At 41.4% G+C, this 20,620-nt stretch overlaps 1 protein-coding gene across 1 annotated transcript in view; it reads right to left on the reverse strand.

The window, feature by feature from the left end:
• Positions 1-20,620, reverse strand: part of PTPRR (protein tyrosine phosphatase receptor type R) — a 357,511-nt gene that overhangs the window by 18,770 nt on the left and 318,121 nt on the right. The window contains exons 14-15 of the mRNA XM_049782793.1: positions 4,353-4,493; positions 2,278-2,413 (exon numbers count right to left, since the gene is read on the reverse strand). Coding sequence (XP_049638750.1) covers positions 2,278-2,413; positions 4,353-4,493 — 277 coding nt within the window. The remainder of the gene's footprint in view (positions 1-2,277; positions 2,414-4,352; positions 4,494-20,620) is intronic.

Genomic DNA, 20,620 nt, shown 5'->3' on the forward strand with positions numbered 1-20,620 from the left:
GGTGCAAAAGCCAAACCCTGCCACTCCAGCACCCCTACTTTTTCTTGTTTTGTTTTGATTTGTTAGTTTTTGACATTATTTTTCTTCCCTTTTTTCTTCCACTTTTCTTTCTTTTCACTTTTGTGGTTATTATTTGGTGATTTATTTTTATTTTTTATTTGCCAGGTGCATTTTTTTAAATTTTTTCTTCCATTTTTTTCCTCTCTTTCTTTTTTTGGTAGTCGTTACCAAATTTTTTTCTCCCTTTTTTCTTATCCTTTTTATCTCCAATGACGGTGGAATGGATGCTCAATCTACAACAAGCTGTAAAGTGGAGACCAGTTGCACTAGCATTCTGTGGGGTAACGGAGGGAGATATGGGATACATGCTGGGAACAGGGGTAGAGGGAGGACAGCACTGGTGGTGGGAATGACCTTCATTCATTGTCACTATGTACCATAAATGATGCAGTGAAAGATTTGTAATGCACTTTCGTCACAATAAAAATTAAAAAAAATGAGTGTGTTGAGTTTTTAGAAGTAACAATAAATTAATTATTGAAATACTAAGCCTGGGGGGCCAGAGAGATAGTAGAGTAGGTAGGGGTATTTGCTTTACATTAAAGTTGAGCTGGATTGGCTCTCCAGGACTCTATATAGTCCCCCAAGTCCTCTAGAAGTAACCCCTGAGCACTTCCAGGTATGACCCAAAAATCAAAAAAATATCCCCAAAGCCCAGAGAGATAGAAGTTCAGGTAGATTCCTTGCCTTGCACTCAGCTGACCTGGGTTTAGTCCCCAGCATCCTATATGCTCCCCCACATTCAGGGATCAGAAGTGATTCTTGAGCTTAGAGTCAGAAGTCAGTCCTGAGAACAGTTGGGTGTGGATCCCCCCTAAATAAGCAAACAACAACCAAAAACTATGGCTGGTGACTTTTGAGTGGCAAAGCTATAGGACCAAGATTTTCCATTCTTTTATTTTTTTTTTTATTTAAACACCTTGATTACATACATGATTGTGTTTGGATTTCAGTCATGTAAAGAACACCCCCCATCACCAGTGCAACATTCCCATCACCAATGTCCCAAGTTTCCCTCCTCCCCACCCGACCCCCATTCTTTTAAAATATTAAGAAAAAAATCACATTGAGAATAGAGAGGAAAACAAGTTACTGCCACCTAGGAATGTGTAGTCTTGTGGAGACCACTGAAGTCTAAGGATTCCAAACAGTGTAAGCCTTCATGAAATAAAGACAGTAGACAGTAGCCATCAATAAATAGCTGCTGACAAAACTGTTAAGTGAAAAGCTGTAGAGTGTTGAAGAAGATGGTTATTATTGAATTCATCTGGCACAAAGAGGAAGTGCTCCCTCATGAGATGCGACAAGAACGACAAAGCCACGTAGAAGCATCTTGAAGAAGTGAAAAAGGAACACCAATTTAATGGGGCCCTTAGAGCATGACAGAATCTTTAAGAAATACAGAAACACATGACTACCATGAAAATGTTGCCAGTTACTTTCAGTGTGGGAAACTATGGGATACATAAATTGGTCTCTGTAATGAATAAGTGACATGCAAACATATTCAAGGGAGGTCCTATTATCAGAGAAAAGATTATTTAAAAGAAATATCAACCAAAAGCAACAAGTGGATTTTGGATTCTAATGCAAATCAAGATTGAAAAAAAGTGAAAAGTAAAATGATTAGGATAGTTGTGTGTAGTAGAGAGTACAAGAGGCTGAGAGCTCAGCTTTGCAAGCAGAAGGCTAGGGTTTGACCCTCAGCACTGTACAATTTCCCTGAGCATAACTAGGTTTGAATTGCCCTAACACAGAGCTGAGAGTGATTCCTGAGCACTGTTGGGTGTGGCCCTATAAAAAGACTAATAAAGAAATATGGGGCTGCAGAGAGCATAGTGGGTAGGGCAGTATTCCAGGGTGTATCCCCTGAATAATGGTCCCCCTACGAGTAATTCCATCAGGAGTAATTTCTGAGTGTAAAACCAGAATTAAGTCCTGGGAACCAATGGGTATAGGCCCAACCCTACTCTTCCCTAACCCCAACCCCAAAAAAGATCTATCTTTCTTTTACTCATCTGAAGAATGAATGGTCACCAGCTCAGTGAAAGGCACTTTGAGGTTTCAAAATAATTGTCATTTTGTCCTAAAAAAAAACAACCATGTATATTCAGTTCTCTTTCTCTTCTAGAGTCAAAGTCATTGCCCCTTATTCAATGAATCCCTTGACATTTTGGTGACTGGAGGGACCTGAGTCTCCCAGGCTGTGGCACTTACCTCAGTCTGGACCATGTGGAGCCTGTGAAGTCTCAGGTCATGCACTGCTCCATAAATGTCCACAGAGTCCTTGGAGTCTAACTGTTGCAGGATTCGATCCAATGCAACAAAGGTTCCCGTTCGACCTACACCGGCACTGGAAAAAATAGCAGAAGAAAATTTATTCTTGTGTTTTTTAATTAAAAATATTGGGGGGCTGGACAAACAGTGTTCAAGAAGTGGCTCATGGCCACTCCCACCTGTCAAGCATGATGATGGTTCAATAATGGGGAGTCCAGAATAAAGTGCTGCTTGGGCCCTGTGATGCCAAGGACCATCAAGGGCCACACTAGCAATGCTTTGGAGACCAGATGGTGTGAGGGATTGACCCTAGGTCTGGTGCAGGTAACCATTATGTTATCTCCTAGCCCCAAACCTTTGATTAAATTGGCCTTTCAGGACTGACTGCATCCAGTGACAAGCACAGCTTATCTTCCCCCTCTGCTGAGTTATGGGCGAATATTGAAAAGCACTTCCTTTGAACATGCTTTCTCAAAGATGCATAACTCAAGGCTCCAGCTTTCCCTCCTTTGTCCCTCATCCTAGTGAAGTAGTACTCAGTTTATGTTATTTCCATGCCGGTTTCTGTACTTTTCCTATATATGTGGAAATCTATAAATAGTATATTTATTTTATGTGTTTCCAAAATGTGCTAAAATGTTTTATGTATCTTTTGATTAACTTTTCATTTTCAGTATTGTATTTGAAGATTTACCCAGGTTGTCATAAGTGGGTCAAGTTGCTTTTAATGACACCAGAATTCATTAACCGTTTCTAATCCATTTATTCCCTATTGATATATGATCAGAGCATTTTTTTTAGTTTTTCTCTGTTAAAAACACTGGCTGTGAACATCATTATGCACATCTGGAAATTTCTTTGGGTTGATATCTGTAAGCAGAAACAGAAATCTGGGCCACAGGGCATGAAGACCTTTTGCTTTACTTGTGATGGCCAACTCCTTCTCAAAGTATAACCCCATTTTTGCACACAAACACACACACACACACACTCATACACAAGAATATTTTCCTAGGGCTGGAAAGACAGTTCAATGGGCCAAGTTGGCTTCATCTGGTCCTCCAAATACAAGAGCCAAGATAATCCGAGTTCTACTATGTGTGACCACCCTCAATGAATAGTTCTCCAGTGGTCCTGAGTGGAAATGTCATTCTTCAAAAAACAGGAACTTCTGAAGTTTTGAATTCCTATTAAAAGCATCAGGGTTCCAATGACATATAAAAGCAGGACAGCTGAGGTGCTGTGCTGATTGGGAGAAAATGAGTGCATTTGACATTTTCTTACTGTCGTGATCCTTGCTCTCTGTTCATTGGTGCCATTTGGTTATGGTTATCAAAGTGTTGTTGCAAATGTTAATTAGCAAAACATCAGGGGACAGAGATAGAGAAAGTATCATAAAGAAAGAGACAGAGAGACAGATTCAGAGAGAAACACACAGATTAGCATTTGTTGTTAGGTTGATTTTATGGACACATGCTTTGAAGCAAAGAGAATTTAATAGGACAAAATTTAAGAGCAAAATTAGGTCCCACTGGTTGTTCCTTGAGACCTGGAGAGTGATGTGGAGCAGGGATGTTGAAGGATTCTTGGGTTGACTTAGGTAGAGTGGAAAGCTAAGACCATTCCAAGGAGCAGGAATGGCAAGAAGCAAGAATAGGCTTGTGCCGTCTCCTTCCTGGCGAGAGTGGGAGGTGAGTTTTGGGGAACTTGGAGTGGGGGAAAAGATAGGAATAAGGACCTTGTATTTTGTACAGTAAGAAAAAGAGCAAGAGGAAGCACGAAGGATGGAGAGTGAGGGTGGGGGAGAGGTGGGAAATGACGAAAGTGGGAAAGGAGAACTCAGTGGAAAGGAGTGAGGCTGCGGAGGAGACTAGAGAGGAGGCTGTAATAACATCCTGGAGGGCTAGGCTGGCTGGCTGGCAGACAACCCTCCATCCACCCACCAGACTCCCCAGGCTTAGAGTTTTTGTTCAGACTCTGTGCTGCCATTGCATTGGCTTGGGGTTGCTAAGTACCTGCAGTGTACCACAGTGGGCCCAGACCCTGGGCTTCTGTTGACAAAGTCCCTGACAGTTCTCACAAACTGGATCAGGGACTGGGTGGTCTCTGGCACTCCATGGTCTGGCCATACTGTGTAGTGGAAGTGGCGGATGACTCTATGTACATCGAGCTGTTCTTCCTGTAAGAGTAGAAAGGGCATTGAGACTAACAGCCCATTGGAAACTGGGCTCAGTTTAGGCTGGTGCTACCGCAGTGGCATCAGAAGAAACCCAAGATTTGCAGAGGGCCCACATCATTCTAAGGTGGGGTGTGTAGCCATGGACATACATACACTGCATATCCTGAACTCTCGAATGGTCCACTCGGGCAGCACAGACTCTGATAGCATCTGCAAGATCAGGTCACCATAGTATAGAGAATCCTGGTCGGCTGGCCAATAGTGGTCACATTTGACCTAGAGAAAGAGAGAAAGGAATGAAGCCCAGAAATCTGACTCCTCTGTGAACCAAGACTTTCCTTCCTCGAAATGTCATCCCCTTGACTCTGGGATCAGCTGCTAAAGCCATCAGACCATCTGTTGAGCAGCTCACAGCCTGGGCTGAGGCCAGGTTGCTGCTCCTGGGAAAGAAGCCCAGGTAAAGGGAGCAACCCCTGTCTTGACTTCATGACTTTTTAATAGAGTGTGCTGGAGGTGCTGGAGGGCTTCTGTCATTGTTGCTTTGTTTTAATTTTTTTTAAAATTTCTTTAGCCTCTCCAATCTACTAGCAGAGAGACCACATGTCAGAATTTCTGGTTCTTTCTGAAGAAGGATATATTTGGACTGAGGAATGCACAGCCTTCCTGAGTCCTGTTTTATTTCTATTTTGATATCCCCACCTTTGTCTGAACAAAATGCTTGAAGCTAAGCAACTTAGACCTGCTCACAGTTAGGGATATGAGGATTAGGAACAAGTAGTTGTTGAGCACAGATCATCTAAATATAGATATCTATTTTCTATTTGTTTTTAATTTTTGGCTTGCCAGGCAATGCTCAGAGAATAGAAGGCAATATTCAGCCTACTAGGCTGGTTCTTTTAATGCCTGGGGCCTCCCATGCAATAATTTTGGAGCTTTTCTGTGCTAGAGGCCACTAGATATCCATAAATGCTGGGGTCCTGCAGAGCTAGAGGTGACACATGCATTCCTGCACATTCAAGGCATCAGCACTGACCCCTGAGCCATCCCCTTGAACTCTTCCAATCACTCTATTTTTGGGGGGGATGGTTTTAATCACATCTGGTGGTCTCAGAGGTTAATCTTAGCTCTGCACTCAGTAATCACTCTTGGCGGTGCTTGGGAAGACATATGGGATACCAGGGATTGACCACATGCAAGACAAATACCCTTTCCCTTTCTACTATAATATCACTCTGGCCCTCAAATCTCTCTTTTAATATTCGAAGTAAATGCACACAATAGAGAATTCTAAGTGTCATCACCAGTGATGTGCTTAATTTGTACAGCTAAGTTACTTTGTGTCTGCAGACACACTCTGAAATTTGAGTCTCCTCTCCTGAGAGGAAGGTAGGACCTGTGACTCTGTACACTGAAAGAGCAGACAAGAAGCCATGCAATCCTGTTTCCACAAGCCCCTCTGATCAATCCAAGGTTTCCATTGAAGACTTCTTTGATTGAAGCTTCTGTGTTTGAATCAGAATGGAGGACTCTGATGAATAACTCAGTGACTGGGAATGCCTGTTCATGCTGGCATGTATGATCTCAAGTTCCATCGGGGTGCCATCATATGCATTGGGGGTGTTTCTGTCAGTCCTACAATCTCTGGCACCATGAGCAATTTCTAATTGTTTTATGAGCACCACAGGTGTGAGGGGTAAAGCCAGATGAGCACCAAAACTAAAATATGTGCGAGCACCACACAACCAGAAGTGTGACCCATGTTGAGTGCCTGTGTGAGTTCCACCTTGCCTCAGGGGAGCCATACCACTGAAGTGTGTGTGTGAGTATACTACAACTCAAGAGGCGGAGCACCCTGGAGAGTACATTTACAAAGAGAACAGCTAAAGGTGTATACACTTTGGAGGGCCCCCCTATTCAGTGTGTGAGCATGACCACCCTTGGACAGCACCACAGGTGAATAATGTGTGAGCACTGGTCAGGCATGGAGACTACTTTGGTCACTGTGACAACATGAATGACCAGGAAGAGAAGGGGAGGAAATAGCTATATTAAAAAGAATCAGAATCAGGCATCATGTGACTTTATCATAAGACATCTTTGGGGAGATGGATCAAATTATTATTATTATTATTATTATCATTATTATCATTATTATTATTATTATTATTATTATTATTTGGTTTGAGACTACACTGGTGATCAGAGGCATTACCAGTAGGTTTGAGGCCAGTCTCCTGAATGCAGAGCCAGCACTCAGCTCATTGTACTTGCACCACAGGATTGAATTCAACCAGGTGCAAGAAAGTGAAGAAAGTGGGAAATGAGGAAGACTACGCACTCGGCCCTTCTCCACACACTGGGTCACCATGACGATGTTGTGCACATTCTGTTCCCACGCCATTTTCCAGAAGTCATCCTTGGTGCCAGGAAGTGGTCCTTGAGTGGCGATGTATTCCCTTCTGAAGTTGTTACCCTGCAATGAATTTACAATATGGGGAGTCAGAAACAATGGGGCTCTTCAGAACTATAAACAAAGCAGGAGCTCTGCAGAGAAGATACAGAGGTCTTTGCCAGATCCCTGACTTGAGAAAAAGATATGAACATGAGAGTCAAGGCTGGGAATCTGCAGGACAAAGGCCGGAACTAGGGACTATTGTTCAGGGCCTCGCTTCCTTTTAGGAGTCTGAGTCCATTCTAAAATGCCTGGGAGGATTCAGGGGAAGGTTCACAAAACACTCAGGATTGTGTGTGAATAATCTGAGGGAGGGATAGTCTTTGAAAAGGCTCTTTCCTTATCTGATCTAGAAGAGTTTCTTTTACTTTGGATCATTGACATTTAAAGAATGTTGGTTAGGAGATGTTATAGAAAAGACAAGAAACTTCTGTTTGGGACTATCTACCATGGCCCTTGAATTGTTCTTTCATTTTTATTTTTATTTATTTATTTATTTATTTTTGGTTTTTGGGCCACACCCGTTTGACGCTCAGGGGTTACTCCTGGCTATGTGCTCAGAAATCGCCCCTGGCTTGGGGGGACCATATGGGACGCCGGGGGATCGAACCGCAGTCTGTTCCTTGGCTAGCGCTTGTAAGGCAGACACCTTACCTCTAGCGCCACCTTCCCGGCCCCTGTTCTTTCATTTTTAGTCACTGCTTTATGTGTGAGATTATTTCCATGCATACACTCATCCTTCCCTCTAACCTCACAGAAAAACCTGCAGTTCCCAAGTCTAGTTCTACTACTCCTTATCCAATAGTCTCTCCCTTAGGGCACTGCAGCCATCTTGTGCCTGCCCACTCAGACATAGTGTCTCATCTGGCTAATTCTTGTTTATCCTCTGGGTCTCAGCACTGACCTGCTTTGCTGATTCTTCTATGTTTCCCTCAGTGAGTGATGTTTCCCCTTGAAAGCTCCCAAAACAACCTTGAACATCTGAGCCACATCTTGGGGCTCAGAGCAATTCCCAGATTACTGCATTGGGATCCCCTGAGAGCTTGGTAGACATGCAGAATCTGTAGGCTCCCCCACCTGGTCCCTGCTGAATCAGAAGCTTCACATGACCAAGAACTGTCTTGAGATTGAGGTGTATGGAGGCCCAGATTCTGTAGACTGTCTAGAGCGGTGCGTAGTAATTTCCTTATACCCTATTTCTGCTGAAAGTTCCTTCAGAGTCCATATTCCCTTGGACTCTGTCCCTGTTTATAACCCAGAGATCCTATATGCATAGCACATAAGTATTTATTGTGGCAAATATTCTCAAAATTTTTTGTAGAAAAAAAATGAAGGCCCACTTCAGAGGTGGTGTCATAGACTTTCTAGCTCCTAGCATCAGCAAGAAATTCAAACCCAGAATTCTCTGATCTTAAGGTGTGTTCTTCTGTTGGATGTGATAGGAAGTCAGCAAGATGCTAGCTGAAACCAGAGTTCAAAGGGTCAACACAGCCTTTTAGCTGAATCTGTGGTTTGCAGAACTTTACTCATTTTCAGTCACTTTTTTACTTTGGCAGCCTGAGTAGCACAGGGCCAGCTTCCTCAAGGAGTTCTAACCATGACTCAGGGATAGAGTAAAAAAATGAACTTTGAAATGCATCTGGGGGCTAGAGGTATTTGCCTTGCACACGGTTGTCCTGGGTTCTGTCCCCAACATCCCACATGGTGGCCTGAGCCAGCCAGGAATAATTTCTGAGCACAGAGTCAGGAGTAAATGAGCACTGCCATTTGTGGCCCCCAAACAAATTTAAAAAATTCATTTGGGGGACATGGGATGTGGCTCAAGAGGTAGAACGTGTGAGTGTGAGTTGCTGCAAGCTTCCAACCCAATAATGCCAAGAGATGTCCTGAAACAACAGTGACTAAAAAAAAAAAATGCATCTTGAACCATTATAATCTCATGTAAATAAAGCCACTATGGAAAAACAAAACTTCAAAGGGACCAAATCAGATATCCTGCATTTGAGGACTACCAGACATGGTCATTTTGTTTTTGTTTTTGTTTTTGTTTTGTTTTGGGGCCACACCCGGTGATGCTCTGGCTATGTGCTCAGAAATCACTCCTGGCTTGGGGGACCATATGGGACGCCAGGGGGATGGAAGTGTGGTCTGTCCTAGGTTATCGCGTGCAAGGCAGATGCCCTACTGCCTGCGCCACTGCTCTGGCCCCCAGACATGGTCTTCTAAAAACTTTATGTCTCCATAGCTGGGAATACTGAGATCATTTACAGAAGGGGGAATCTCCATTGTGGCCATCCACCAAACCTTCACTCTAGACACTCTGGCTTGGCTTGCTGACCACTTACAGGGATGTAGCTGGCATTGATGTAGTCAGAGCATGGGTCATCATCCACATTGGACAGCTTTACTCGAGAGGCATCATCTGGAAGAAAGTTGGTGGAGATTTATCACTGTGTTTGGGGATGATTTTATATGGTTGACGAAATGCTTGCATCTGAACCACATTAGCTCTGATCCTTACAACAGCCCAGTAGGGAGAGAGCCTTTTTATTTTGCAGATGAAGTTCAGACAAGATAACTAACTCACCCCAGGGTGTACGTGTAGCCCATAAACACACACATAAAACAAGCCAAATGCCTTTTGAAGTCCTCTTGGTGCTCTTCTTTGCAAAACTAGGGTACTCGCCCAGTGGAGTGACTGGTTCCTTTTACTGCTGGACTAAAACCATCCAGAAAAATAGTCCCCTATTGCTTATCCAGTAGGGTAAGATTAATAAAAAATATTTACAATGATTGCTAACTGGAGACTTTGTGAAGAAAACCCATGTTGGCCCTTGCTGTTGGCCCTATTAGTGTTCTGAGGCTTCTGAGAAGATGCACCAGGACTCCCAGGTGAAATGTCAACAGCACAAGAGACAACCCCACAAAACCAAAATTTAAATTGTGTGTTACTCTTCAGGAGAAAAGTGGAACAACCCACAATTCATTCCTTTTTAAAGGTATTCAGAGCCAGAATCTTCACTTCCAGCCATACTTTACAGTTTTAGCTGCATTTTATTCTTATGAAAGAGAAGAAGTGCAGGCGGAAGACAATTTTATATATCTAACACAAAACTCACAGGGCAATATATTGTTGTATCGATTCTTCCCTCTGTTCTCTGGCAGGAGTGCGATGTCACATGATTGGTTTCGACCCACATCTTTTAAGTCCTGTAAGGGTCCAAAATAAGTTTGCAAGTGGAGACTATGACACAGAATAAGGCAAACCACATAGTCCATTATCCATAATAATATAAGAGCAGGCACACTAGCAACTATTTATGGAACATTCGGTATTCATTGTGTATTAACTTAGATCCCCACAACAGCTTCACAGGAAATAATCTCCCCCAGTTTGTTTGTTTGTTTGTTTGTTTATTTATTTATTTATTTATTTATTTTTGTGGTTTGGGGGCCATATCCAGTTGTGCTTAGGGGATATTCCTGGCTCTAGACTCAGGTGTGACCACTAGTTGGTGCTCAGGGGCCATATGGAGAGCTGGCAATCTTAACCATGGTTGACAGGAGGCAAGGCAATTGCCTTATCCTCCATCCTATCTCTCTGGCCCATCATCCCTATTCTCCAGATGAGGCTCAGACAGGATGACTAATTTGTCCCATGTCACAGAGAGGACAAAGTTGGGAATCAAACCCAAAATTTGGAGACTTCTCACCAACCCACACTATCCTTGAGCCAAAGAAATGACAGCTCAAATAACTAGAAGTATTAGGTCAGCCTTTGAGATCTATCATTGCATTTTTATCATCAGACCACAGAGCACTTTTCTAGCTGTGGTGTTCTGGAGACAGCAAAGATCTCAGAATCTATGTGCATGAAGATCCTGAACTTCATTAATTTGTGATCACCCAAGAAAGGTGATTTTTTTTGTTTGTTTTGTTTGTTTGTTAAAGATAGGGGGCTGCTAAAGCATCATTGCTTTTGCGTTGTACCTCATATTCCTTGGATAGCAGGTAGTTGGAATCAGCCTGCAGCTTCATAAAGTGTCCTTCAAACTGGTGTATTTTTATAGGACTAGAGTTGAAACAAAAAACAACAGAAAGAAAAGTCAAATACTGTTGTCAAACTGAGTTGCATTTCAAGTATTTGCTACAGTAAGGAATTAATTCTTTCTCTTACCAAGAAATTTTCCGGTTTCTGTGAAGAGAAGGCCAAAGAAAAAGAAAGTTCCTGTTAGCAAATCTCACAGACAGACAATTTACTTTTTCAAAAATGATGTCAAGTCCATTGTGGCACTTACCCCTTCTGGCCCAGATTTAAGTGGACAGATAATGGCCTGTCACGTCGGATGCTCAGGCGGGCTGAAGGCCGATCTCGACCATGGCTGTGACATAAGGGAGAGAATTCATATTCTTGTTATGAAACTTAAACCTTTTTTCCCATGTATGGTAAGACTGTGCCTATTTGTGCAAATATGGATTTCTCAGTATGCCAGTAAATTTGCAGTTAGACGATATCTCAGAGAGGGGAGAAAGAAGAAGAACATGAAGAAGAAATAGATCTTTTCCCACTCAGTAAAGGAATCTCTCAATAGCTGAATAATTGTCTTCTCCGGTTTTTGGCTACAGGTTATAATCACTTCCCACACTCGCAATAAAATTTCCCTTAAAAAAAAAAAAGTGAACTTGAGATGCAAGACATGACTGCAAGAGAGGGCAATGTGCCAACTAAGGAAATTCCCTAAGGGAAAAAGGGCACAGCCACTAGGGCTACAAGCCCTTTGAATCATGTTGGTTTCTTCTTAAATTAGCATGTGGAAATGGGCCATCAGATGATGATGTCAACCCAACATTTTAGCATATTTCAGGGAAGCATTTGGGAACACAAATTGCAGACATCTCTGCCTTCACAAGGTAGCTAAAACACACACACACACACACACATATAATTTTTTCTCTACAGGAAAAACACTAGATTAGAGAGAAATCCATTCACAATCAATAGATAAATAAGCTGAAAAATGATTTATGAATTTAGGGTTTGGAGTGCATTGCGCATGTGTGTGTGTGTGTGTGTGTGTGTGTGTGAGAGAGAGAGAGAGAGAGAGAGAGAGAGAGAGAGAGAGAGAGAGAGAGAGAGAGAGAGAGAGAGTTGGGGGCAGAAGGAGGAAGAAGGTTATTTAATCTGGCTATTTAAAATGGAGTTCTTTTGCCTCTTTACATCCCAAACTAAAGGGCCTTTTCTGTTTACTCCTTTAAAACAAACATGAACTGGGTGGGTGGGTGGTTCCACTTGCCAAAAGGTTCTTTGTACTCACCTTGATTTCTGTCGGCAGATGAATAAGGCGATGACAGCCACAACCATGCCTATTAAGAACAGGCCAGCACTCACACCTTCAATGACACCAAACAAAGGCTCTGCAATGATATAGATGGATGGAACCACCCAGGCGGGAAAATGAGTGCTGAGACACCAATAAGAGGAAGAGGGCAACTGAGACCCTATCTCTCTAGAATGTGATTAGAGAAGAATTCAAAGGGTCCCACATGGAACCATTTACCATCTACAGGCTGGGGGAGGGAGGTGGTACAGCTAAGAAGATAAATCCTGGCTGCTACCCTGGTCAGCCATTACACTTTTGAAGTTAAGAGTGTTCTGCTTAAATATGCTGACAGCATCAGTGCTTCTACATAAAGCATGGAGCCTTCGCATGAAGGTCTACTGTTTGTCATGGAGATAAATATGCTTTCATTTGTATGAAGCAAATTACAACAGCACCTGAAAATTTAGCAAGTAATGATAAACTGCTGAGTTATAACTAAATCTTTTTAAAAAAATATTATTAAAATAAAATTTGTTAGTCATATAAATTTCAACTTACACTGTAATTTTATAATTTTAGTAGTTCTCAAAATTTCACCACACTTAATTTTATAAGATTATCATCACCATCCCTCTCCCAAATCAGCACTAGTCCTTTCAGCTGTCTCTCTCCTTTCCTTCCTTCCTTTCCTTCCTTTCCTTCCTTCCCTCCCTCCCTCCCTCCCTCCCTCCCTCCCTCCCTCCCTCCCTCCCTCCCTCCCTCCCTCCCTCCCTTCCTTCCTTCCTTCCTTCCTTCCTTCCTTCCTTCCTTCCTTCCTTCCTTCCTTCCTTCCTTCCTTCCATTTAGGCCATGGCAACCATTCATCCATTTTTGGATCTTCATAGACTTGTCTGTTCTGGACATTTTAAAGAAATTGAATCACTAAATTTTGTTCTTTTTATTAATTGGCTTTTTTCACTTAGTTGAACGATTTTCAGGTTCTTCCATACTGTAAAATTTATCAGTAATTTATTCTTTTTATGGATGAATAAAATTCACTGTGTAGATAAACCATAATTTGCTTATCTATTTATAGATATTTGGATGATTCTATGTGCTTGTTTACTATAAATTATGCTGCTATGAACAATGTATATGCTATGTATAATTTGGGTGCATGATGGGCATGGAGTTGTTGGGTTTAAAGGTAACTCTAGGTCTAACCTTTTGAGGATCTGTAAAATTGTAATCCAAAACAGCTGCACCATTTTACATTTTCACAAACAATATATATAATGGTTCTCCAATTTTTTCTTCATATTCTTGTTAGGACTTGTTATTGTCTTTTTTGATTATAGCCATCCCACTAGGTGTGAAGTAGTGTTTTGTGGTTTTAACTTGCTTTCCTATAATCACTAGTATAGTGGAGCTTCTTTTCCTGGTTTATTAGATATTTGTTTTGTTTGGGGGGCATACCTGGTGGTTTTCAGGGGCTAATCCTTGTTCTCTACTCAGGGATGACTCCTGTCATTGCTTGAGGTACCATGGGTTGCTGGGGATTAAGTCTGGGCCCCTTTATATGCAAAGTATCTGATGAGCCCTTGAACTATATTTTCAGTCACTTATTGGTCATTTGCATATCTTTATAAAATGTGTATTCACGGGGCCGGGCGGTGGCGCTAAAGGTAAGGTGCCTGCCTTGCCTTCGCTAGCCTTGGACGGACCGCGGTTCGATCCCCCGGTGTCCCATATGGTCCCCCAAGCCAGGAGCAACTTCTGAGCGCATAGCCAGGAGTAACCCCTGAGCGTTACCGGGTGTGGCCCAAAAACCAAAAAAAAAAAAAAAAAATGTGTATTCACATTCTAGGCAGATGATCTGAAAATAGATCATCCTATTCTATTCAGGGGTCCTCAAACTTTTTAAACAGGGGGCCAGTTTACTGTCCCTCAGACCATTGGAGGGTCTGACTATAGTAAAAACAAAACTTATGAACGAATTCTTATGCACACTGCATATATCTTATTTTTCAGTGAAGGAACAAAACAGATATAAATACAATATGTGGCCCACAGGCCATAGTTTGAGGACCACTGCTATAGATTTCCCCCCTCATTTTCTTCATGGTTTCTTTGATGCACAATTGTTTTAAATTTTTATTATGTTCAATTTATCTTTTTCCTTTTGTTGCTTGTGTTATGTTAAGAAACTATTACCTAAACCAAAGTCAAAAGATTTATTTTTATATTTTATTTCAAAAAGATTTGTTGGCTTAACTTTTACTTTTAGACCTCTGGAGCATCCCATTTTTTTGAAGTTACATTTAAAGCCTTTGAATTTATATATTCAATGTTCATTTTTAAAAACTCATCAGACCAACACAAATAATTCCCTCTTAGGAGAAAGCCTGTCTAGAGTACAGGTGGGGGTGGCATGGGGAGGAGGGAGATTTGGGACATTGGTGGTGGGAATGTTGCACCAGTGAAGGACATACATGACTGAAACCCAACCACAATCATGTTTGTAATCAAGGTGTTTAAATAAAGATATTAATTAAAAAAAACAAATAATTCCCTCTTATGATGCTTAATATTCTTTTAATATACATATATTTGCTATCTTGCTTTAATGGAATACTTAAATTTCTGTTGTATAATAATATTTCAAGTAGGAAGGAAGGATGTTTACAAAACCCCTAATTAATATTAAATTATAAACAAACATCTCAATTCTCTTAATTGTGTTCTGATCTCTTTTTGGTTCCAAAAGTGGGAGATTGTCCCTATATTTGGCATCAATAGAAGGGAGTGTTTATGAGGCTGAGTCATCTTTTGTCATGCAGCATGCAAGACTATTTTAGCTGTATAGAAGAACTTCCTGAGCTAGACCCAGCATTGTAGAGCACTGGGCTACCAGGAAAGAAAGGCTGAAGAAGACAATGGTGTCAAGGGACCAAAAAAAAAAAATTTCTGAAAAATGCTGCTATTCTCAGCATGATGGAAATATGCAAGGAAGAGTGCTCCAGAGGTGAAGTAGGGGTTTTGATGAAAAGTGCCAAAATTCCCACTCTATTATTTTGGCTAGGAAATTTACATTCCTGATAGCTCAAGCCTTCCTCTTAAAAGGAGGTTGATAATTTTTTTGTCTAACAGGGGGCAGTGAAGATTGATATTATGTGCTTTGTGCAGGACTGAAGACATAGACTAGGATAAGGTGCCTGCCTTGCATGTGGCCAACCCTGGTTTGATATCTGACACTACAAATATCCTCGAGTTCCACTGTGTGTGGTGTCCACTGCCTCCCACACTTCCAACCCCCCAAAGAAACAAAAATGTTCTATATCTGATGCTTAAAATTGCCTCCAGGAAGAAAGTAAGCAGTGACAATTAATTGCTATTTCTCAGCCTTTCTTCCTAACACATTAGAGAAGTTTATTGCATAAACTTATGTAAAAGCCTTTTTAGTTAACTTTTTTTTTTGTGTATATTTTGTCTATTGTCTTGGTTACCAGGGGCTGGAGAGCGATGAGGTGGGAGATGCTGTAATTTTTGTTTTGTTTTGTTTCTGTTCTGCGTTGCTCAAAATGGGAGTAGGGTCTCACTCATGCGAGGCAAATGCTTGACCACTGTGCTACATCCCTAGCACCTATGTAAACATTTATTATATTTTTAAGTATGTCAGTAAAATGGAGGAAAATTACCTATAATCCTACTATTATGAGATATTGTTAATAGCTTGGTATTTTTACTTTCAGATAGTCTTTTCTCTCTCTGCACATATATTTTCACCAAAGCCTTCTGACTGAAAGGCTTTTGTACCTACCTATATATTTCCCCTCTGTAAAGCTCTTTATTTGACTATTTTCACCCACTATTTAAAAAAAAAAATCATTTACAATGGGAAAAATATCTGGCATTGCCACCATTTTCCCTCTAGATGCACCCCTTTCTTTTCTTCTCCACAGAAGTTATACATTCCCTTGAACTCATAAAATTTATGATTATGTAAAGATTAAACTCCGAGTGAAAACAATATCCTCAGCTCCGCCACTGGAGGCTCTTGTGGGTGGTGCAGAGGTTGGCAGTCCTTTTTGGGTAGATGAAAAGGCAGCTTACCTGCCTCAGTGGTGATCGGCAAAGAGAAAAATGTGTCTGAATAGAGAGGCTTTGTGAATTCCTTCAGATCTTCATCAAACAGCTGGGTAAAAGCTCGAATGCTGATTCTGAAAAGAAAACCAATTTATTTCCATGTAGATTAGTAGCTAACCATAGAAAGGCCGATTAAAAATGTTTTCAAGGAGAAATTCGAGTAGACACCTGGTCAATATATATGTAGAGTGAGATATGAATTAGGAAGTTAGACTAGAGTTCATTGGTTTTGAACACATATATATTCAATATTTTATATATCTTAAAGAATTGGAGCATCTGTAGAGGTACCGGAGTTGTAACCTTCGGTTATTCTTCCAGTAAGGGCCTCATGGTTTAACCAGGTTGTGTGGACAACACTAGGCAGTGCTCTGAGGCCAAGGTTTGCCAGGGATCAAACTTGGGGACACACACACACACACACACACACACACACACACACACACACACACACACACACACACACACACTTTTTACTCCCTTGACTTATCCCCTCAGCTCCTTCTTGGATAATTTTGAATTTTCTTTTGCAGGAGTTTCTCTCCCAGGAGCTGAGGATATTCTAAAAACAAAACCAAGGATACCTTCTTTCATGTTGAAAGCTAGTTGTTAAACATACAAATATTATATGCCTAATGACAACATGCAGCATGAAAACAAAAAAGAGCAGACGAAGAAGGGTGGGAAGCCATGGGGAACAGGTGCACGGAACTGTTTTCTTCTTATAGTCACAAGGGCTCTCTGGATAGAAAACTTTTACACAAACATCTAGGGAGTGAGGGTGAGTCTCACAGAGCGACTTGCAGTGAAAAGAACACCAGGAAGAAGGACTGGGGGAACCAGCCTGCAGAGAAGTAGGAAGAAATTAGGATGGTTCTAAGAACAGAGCTCAGGTTATTTGAGAGAACAATGGCATCCCAGAATTGGAGAGCCAGTCTGGGGAAAGTGAATAAGATGGATTTTTTGGTTTGTTTATTTATTGTTTGGGCCACACCCAAGAACCTGGGTTACTTCTGGCTCTGTACTCAGAAATTACTTCTGGCATGCTCAGGAGACCTTATGGGATGCCAGGAATCGAACCCCGGTTGGCCGCATGCAAGGCAAGCACTCAAGCACTCTACATGCTATACTATAACTCTCTATATTTCTGGCCAAGATGAATTCTTGGAGGGCTGCTCCCCCTACCTTGCATCTCCTCCCATACCTGTAACATCCTGTCAAGGTCTTCCTACTTTTGAACACCCAGCTGAAAGAATCTCTCTCCCAAGAAGCCTTTAGAATTTTCACAGTAGTTTGTTTATAGCCTCCCACACATCTATTCCTCTTATACAGATGCACATTTCAAACTACTGAAGATAGACTTTATCTTTATTTCTCTTTTTTATTTCTCATAGCACTTTGCCCTGAGCTTTTCATAGAGGAAGCACATGTATTGAGTTTATTATCAGCACAATAAATAGACTCCTCTGAGTAGGATTATTTTAATAAACAGATAAATAATTAATAGTCATATTTTGTTTTAGCTCTTAGTGTTTTCAGAACCTGAACTCTATAGCACAGCATTAGCGATCATGGGGTTCCATCTCTCCTTTCAGAAAAAGGAGGTCAAGAGAATCTGACTACCTGATTGTGGTCACATTGCTTTTCTATTTAGAGTAGAAACAAAACCAGTTCAGCACTTTCCTAACCCCCAAAGTGCCTCTCACCCAATGTGGCCTGCCCTTCCTCTCCCCTATGGAACACTAATTAGACACCCAGATAAGACAACCCCAACTTCCAGCGGGAATGCTTTATATTCATTGGCATAATAAACAGAGATATCAGCAAAACCAAGCAGTTCTCTTTCTTTAGAGCCCTAATTTTCCCTTTCCTATTTATTGTCCTTGGAAAAGAAAAAAAAAAAAGAGGTCTGATTGCATTGAGGGTCGCTGTGCAGATTCTTGCCTAGAGCCAGATAGAATTTTGGGCAGCCACCACACCAGCGCCCTTTGCAAGTAATAGTCCCCTATGCTTTGAAAGGTTGGACCCCCTCTTATTGAATGTTCTCATCCTGGCACGCTTTTCATATCATGGAGCCAAGTGGAGAGATATAGGAAAGCTGTGGTCTAGAAAACAAATATGCATGGCATGATTTGATTAAGCTATAATAAGAATGTGTAACTTTCATAGAGCATCTTGGCTCCTTCCCTTCTTGTTCAGAAATATTTAATGAGAACTTCTTTTGTGCTGGGAACTTGCCATATTGTCTTATAACCAACATCAGGGCTGCCTCCTTTATAAGGATATGTCGTCTGTCTGATCTCTGTCTAGCAAAGAGAATCAAGAATGAAAACAAGGGTTAAAAACTCACAAGATGAATCTTATGAATATGAAACTGTGCAAGTACCCAAGTCCCAAACAGAGGCTGATGGGCAATGTGGGTTAAGTTGAGTTGACTTTTGTGAGGAAAAAACAAAACAAAACAAAACAATGACCCACTAGCTGGAGGAATAAAAGGCAGCTCAGAGCAAGTGAAAAAAATATGCGAAGGCCCATAGTAGAAAGTGTCACATTTCAGGGAATTCTGGGAAATTAGAAGCAAGAGGACAAAAGGTACTGTGGGAAATGGGAGACACAGCTGGTAAGTCTGCAGGAGGGAGACATCAAAGCTTTGGGTGCCTGATCTTTAGTCTTTGTATGTTCCTAGAATTGACTTGAAACCCCTGGGGAGACCTTTTATTGGGAGGAAGGGTGTCACATAGTGCTGCTCCAGGGTTACTCCTAGCTCTGCACTCAGGAATCCATCCTTGTGGGTTGGGGGACTATATGGGATGCTGGGGATTGAATCCAGGTCAGCTGCATGCAAGGCAAATAAATGCCCTACCTGCTATACTATTGCTCCCCCCTGTTCCCCCGGAGACCTTGATCTAGAAAGATGACTGGATTTTATCTGTCTCCTCCACTACTTCTCAGGAAAACTCTATATATCCTGCAGATGAGAAAAGTGAGGCTTAGGAACCTAAAATGTCATCTATTGGGCTATATTGCCACTTCAGGGCAGGGCTGGAAAGTAAATAAATGTAGGAGCTTTCTGTGTCAATTGGAGTAAGAATTTTTTCTTTCCTCTTATGACAAACAAACACATAACAAGCAAATAAAACCAGCATCACTCTCCAGCTCACAAAGAAAAAATAGCTCTTTTGTTTAGCTCTCCTTGAGTCCAACTGATAGAATTTCTGAGACTTCTCTTGAATCTGGCAGGAGTAGAGGAACCCCAAGTTCTTATCTCACTTTCATTTATCCTGTATTTGTTCTAAGCTCTCACAGCCTTCATGGTCTCCTCTTGAAGTAAACCTGACAGACAAATTTCTGTATTGCTACGTGCCTATCTTTGCTGGGGTGGCAACAGCATATTTGTGAGGTGTCCTGGGCACAGTAGGGGTTGTACAGAGTTCCTACCCCATGTGAGTACTTTGCTTTAAGAAAACCATTACCTTGCTTTGTTTATGCTAAAGATGTTCTCATTTTTTTTGTTTTTTTTGTTTTGGCCACACCCAGTGATGCTTAGGAGTTACTCCTGGCTATATGCTCAGAAATTGCTCCTGGCTCGGGGGACCACATGGGATGCCGGGGATTGAATCCTGGTTTGTCCTGGGTCAGCCATGTGCAAGGAAAACACTCTATCAAAATGTTTCTTCTGGGACACAAATTGATGATTTTCATTAACATTTAAGAGTAACACTGAAGCACTAACCAACCCAAATGGACATTGGCCTATTGAGAACCTGACTGCAGACAACCAACACAGAAGGTCCATTCTTTACAAAAGTACTACTCTAGGATGCCTGTGATCTTAAAAATATCTAATATATATATATATATATATACTTATATATAATACCCTATCTATATGCTTATATATAGCACCTGGTATAGATTATTTACTTAGTTACTTAACTCCATTTTGGGAATCCCTCGATTTCTGTTCTGTGGGGGGACCATAGTGCAGAACATGAACATGCAAATTTCTAGTCTGGAAGGGGCTGCTGATCAAAGCAGTATTTCTGGAGTCAAACCAACCCATTGCTCCTTGCCATCTTCCTGGGAGGAGAGGAGCTCTGATTATTTTCAGGGTGTTTTTCTTCAAAAATCTATCTAGACCAAAGAGCTCTTTCATCTTTTTTTATGTCTTAGAAGGGAAATAACTAAGTGTAGTGCCAGTCCTTC

The sequence above is a fragment of the Suncus etruscus genome, chromosome 11, assembly GCF_024139225.1.
Source record: "Suncus etruscus isolate mSunEtr1 chromosome 11, mSunEtr1.pri.cur, whole genome shotgun sequence".
NCBI lineage: Eukaryota > Metazoa > Chordata > Mammalia > Eulipotyphla > Soricidae > Suncus > Suncus etruscus.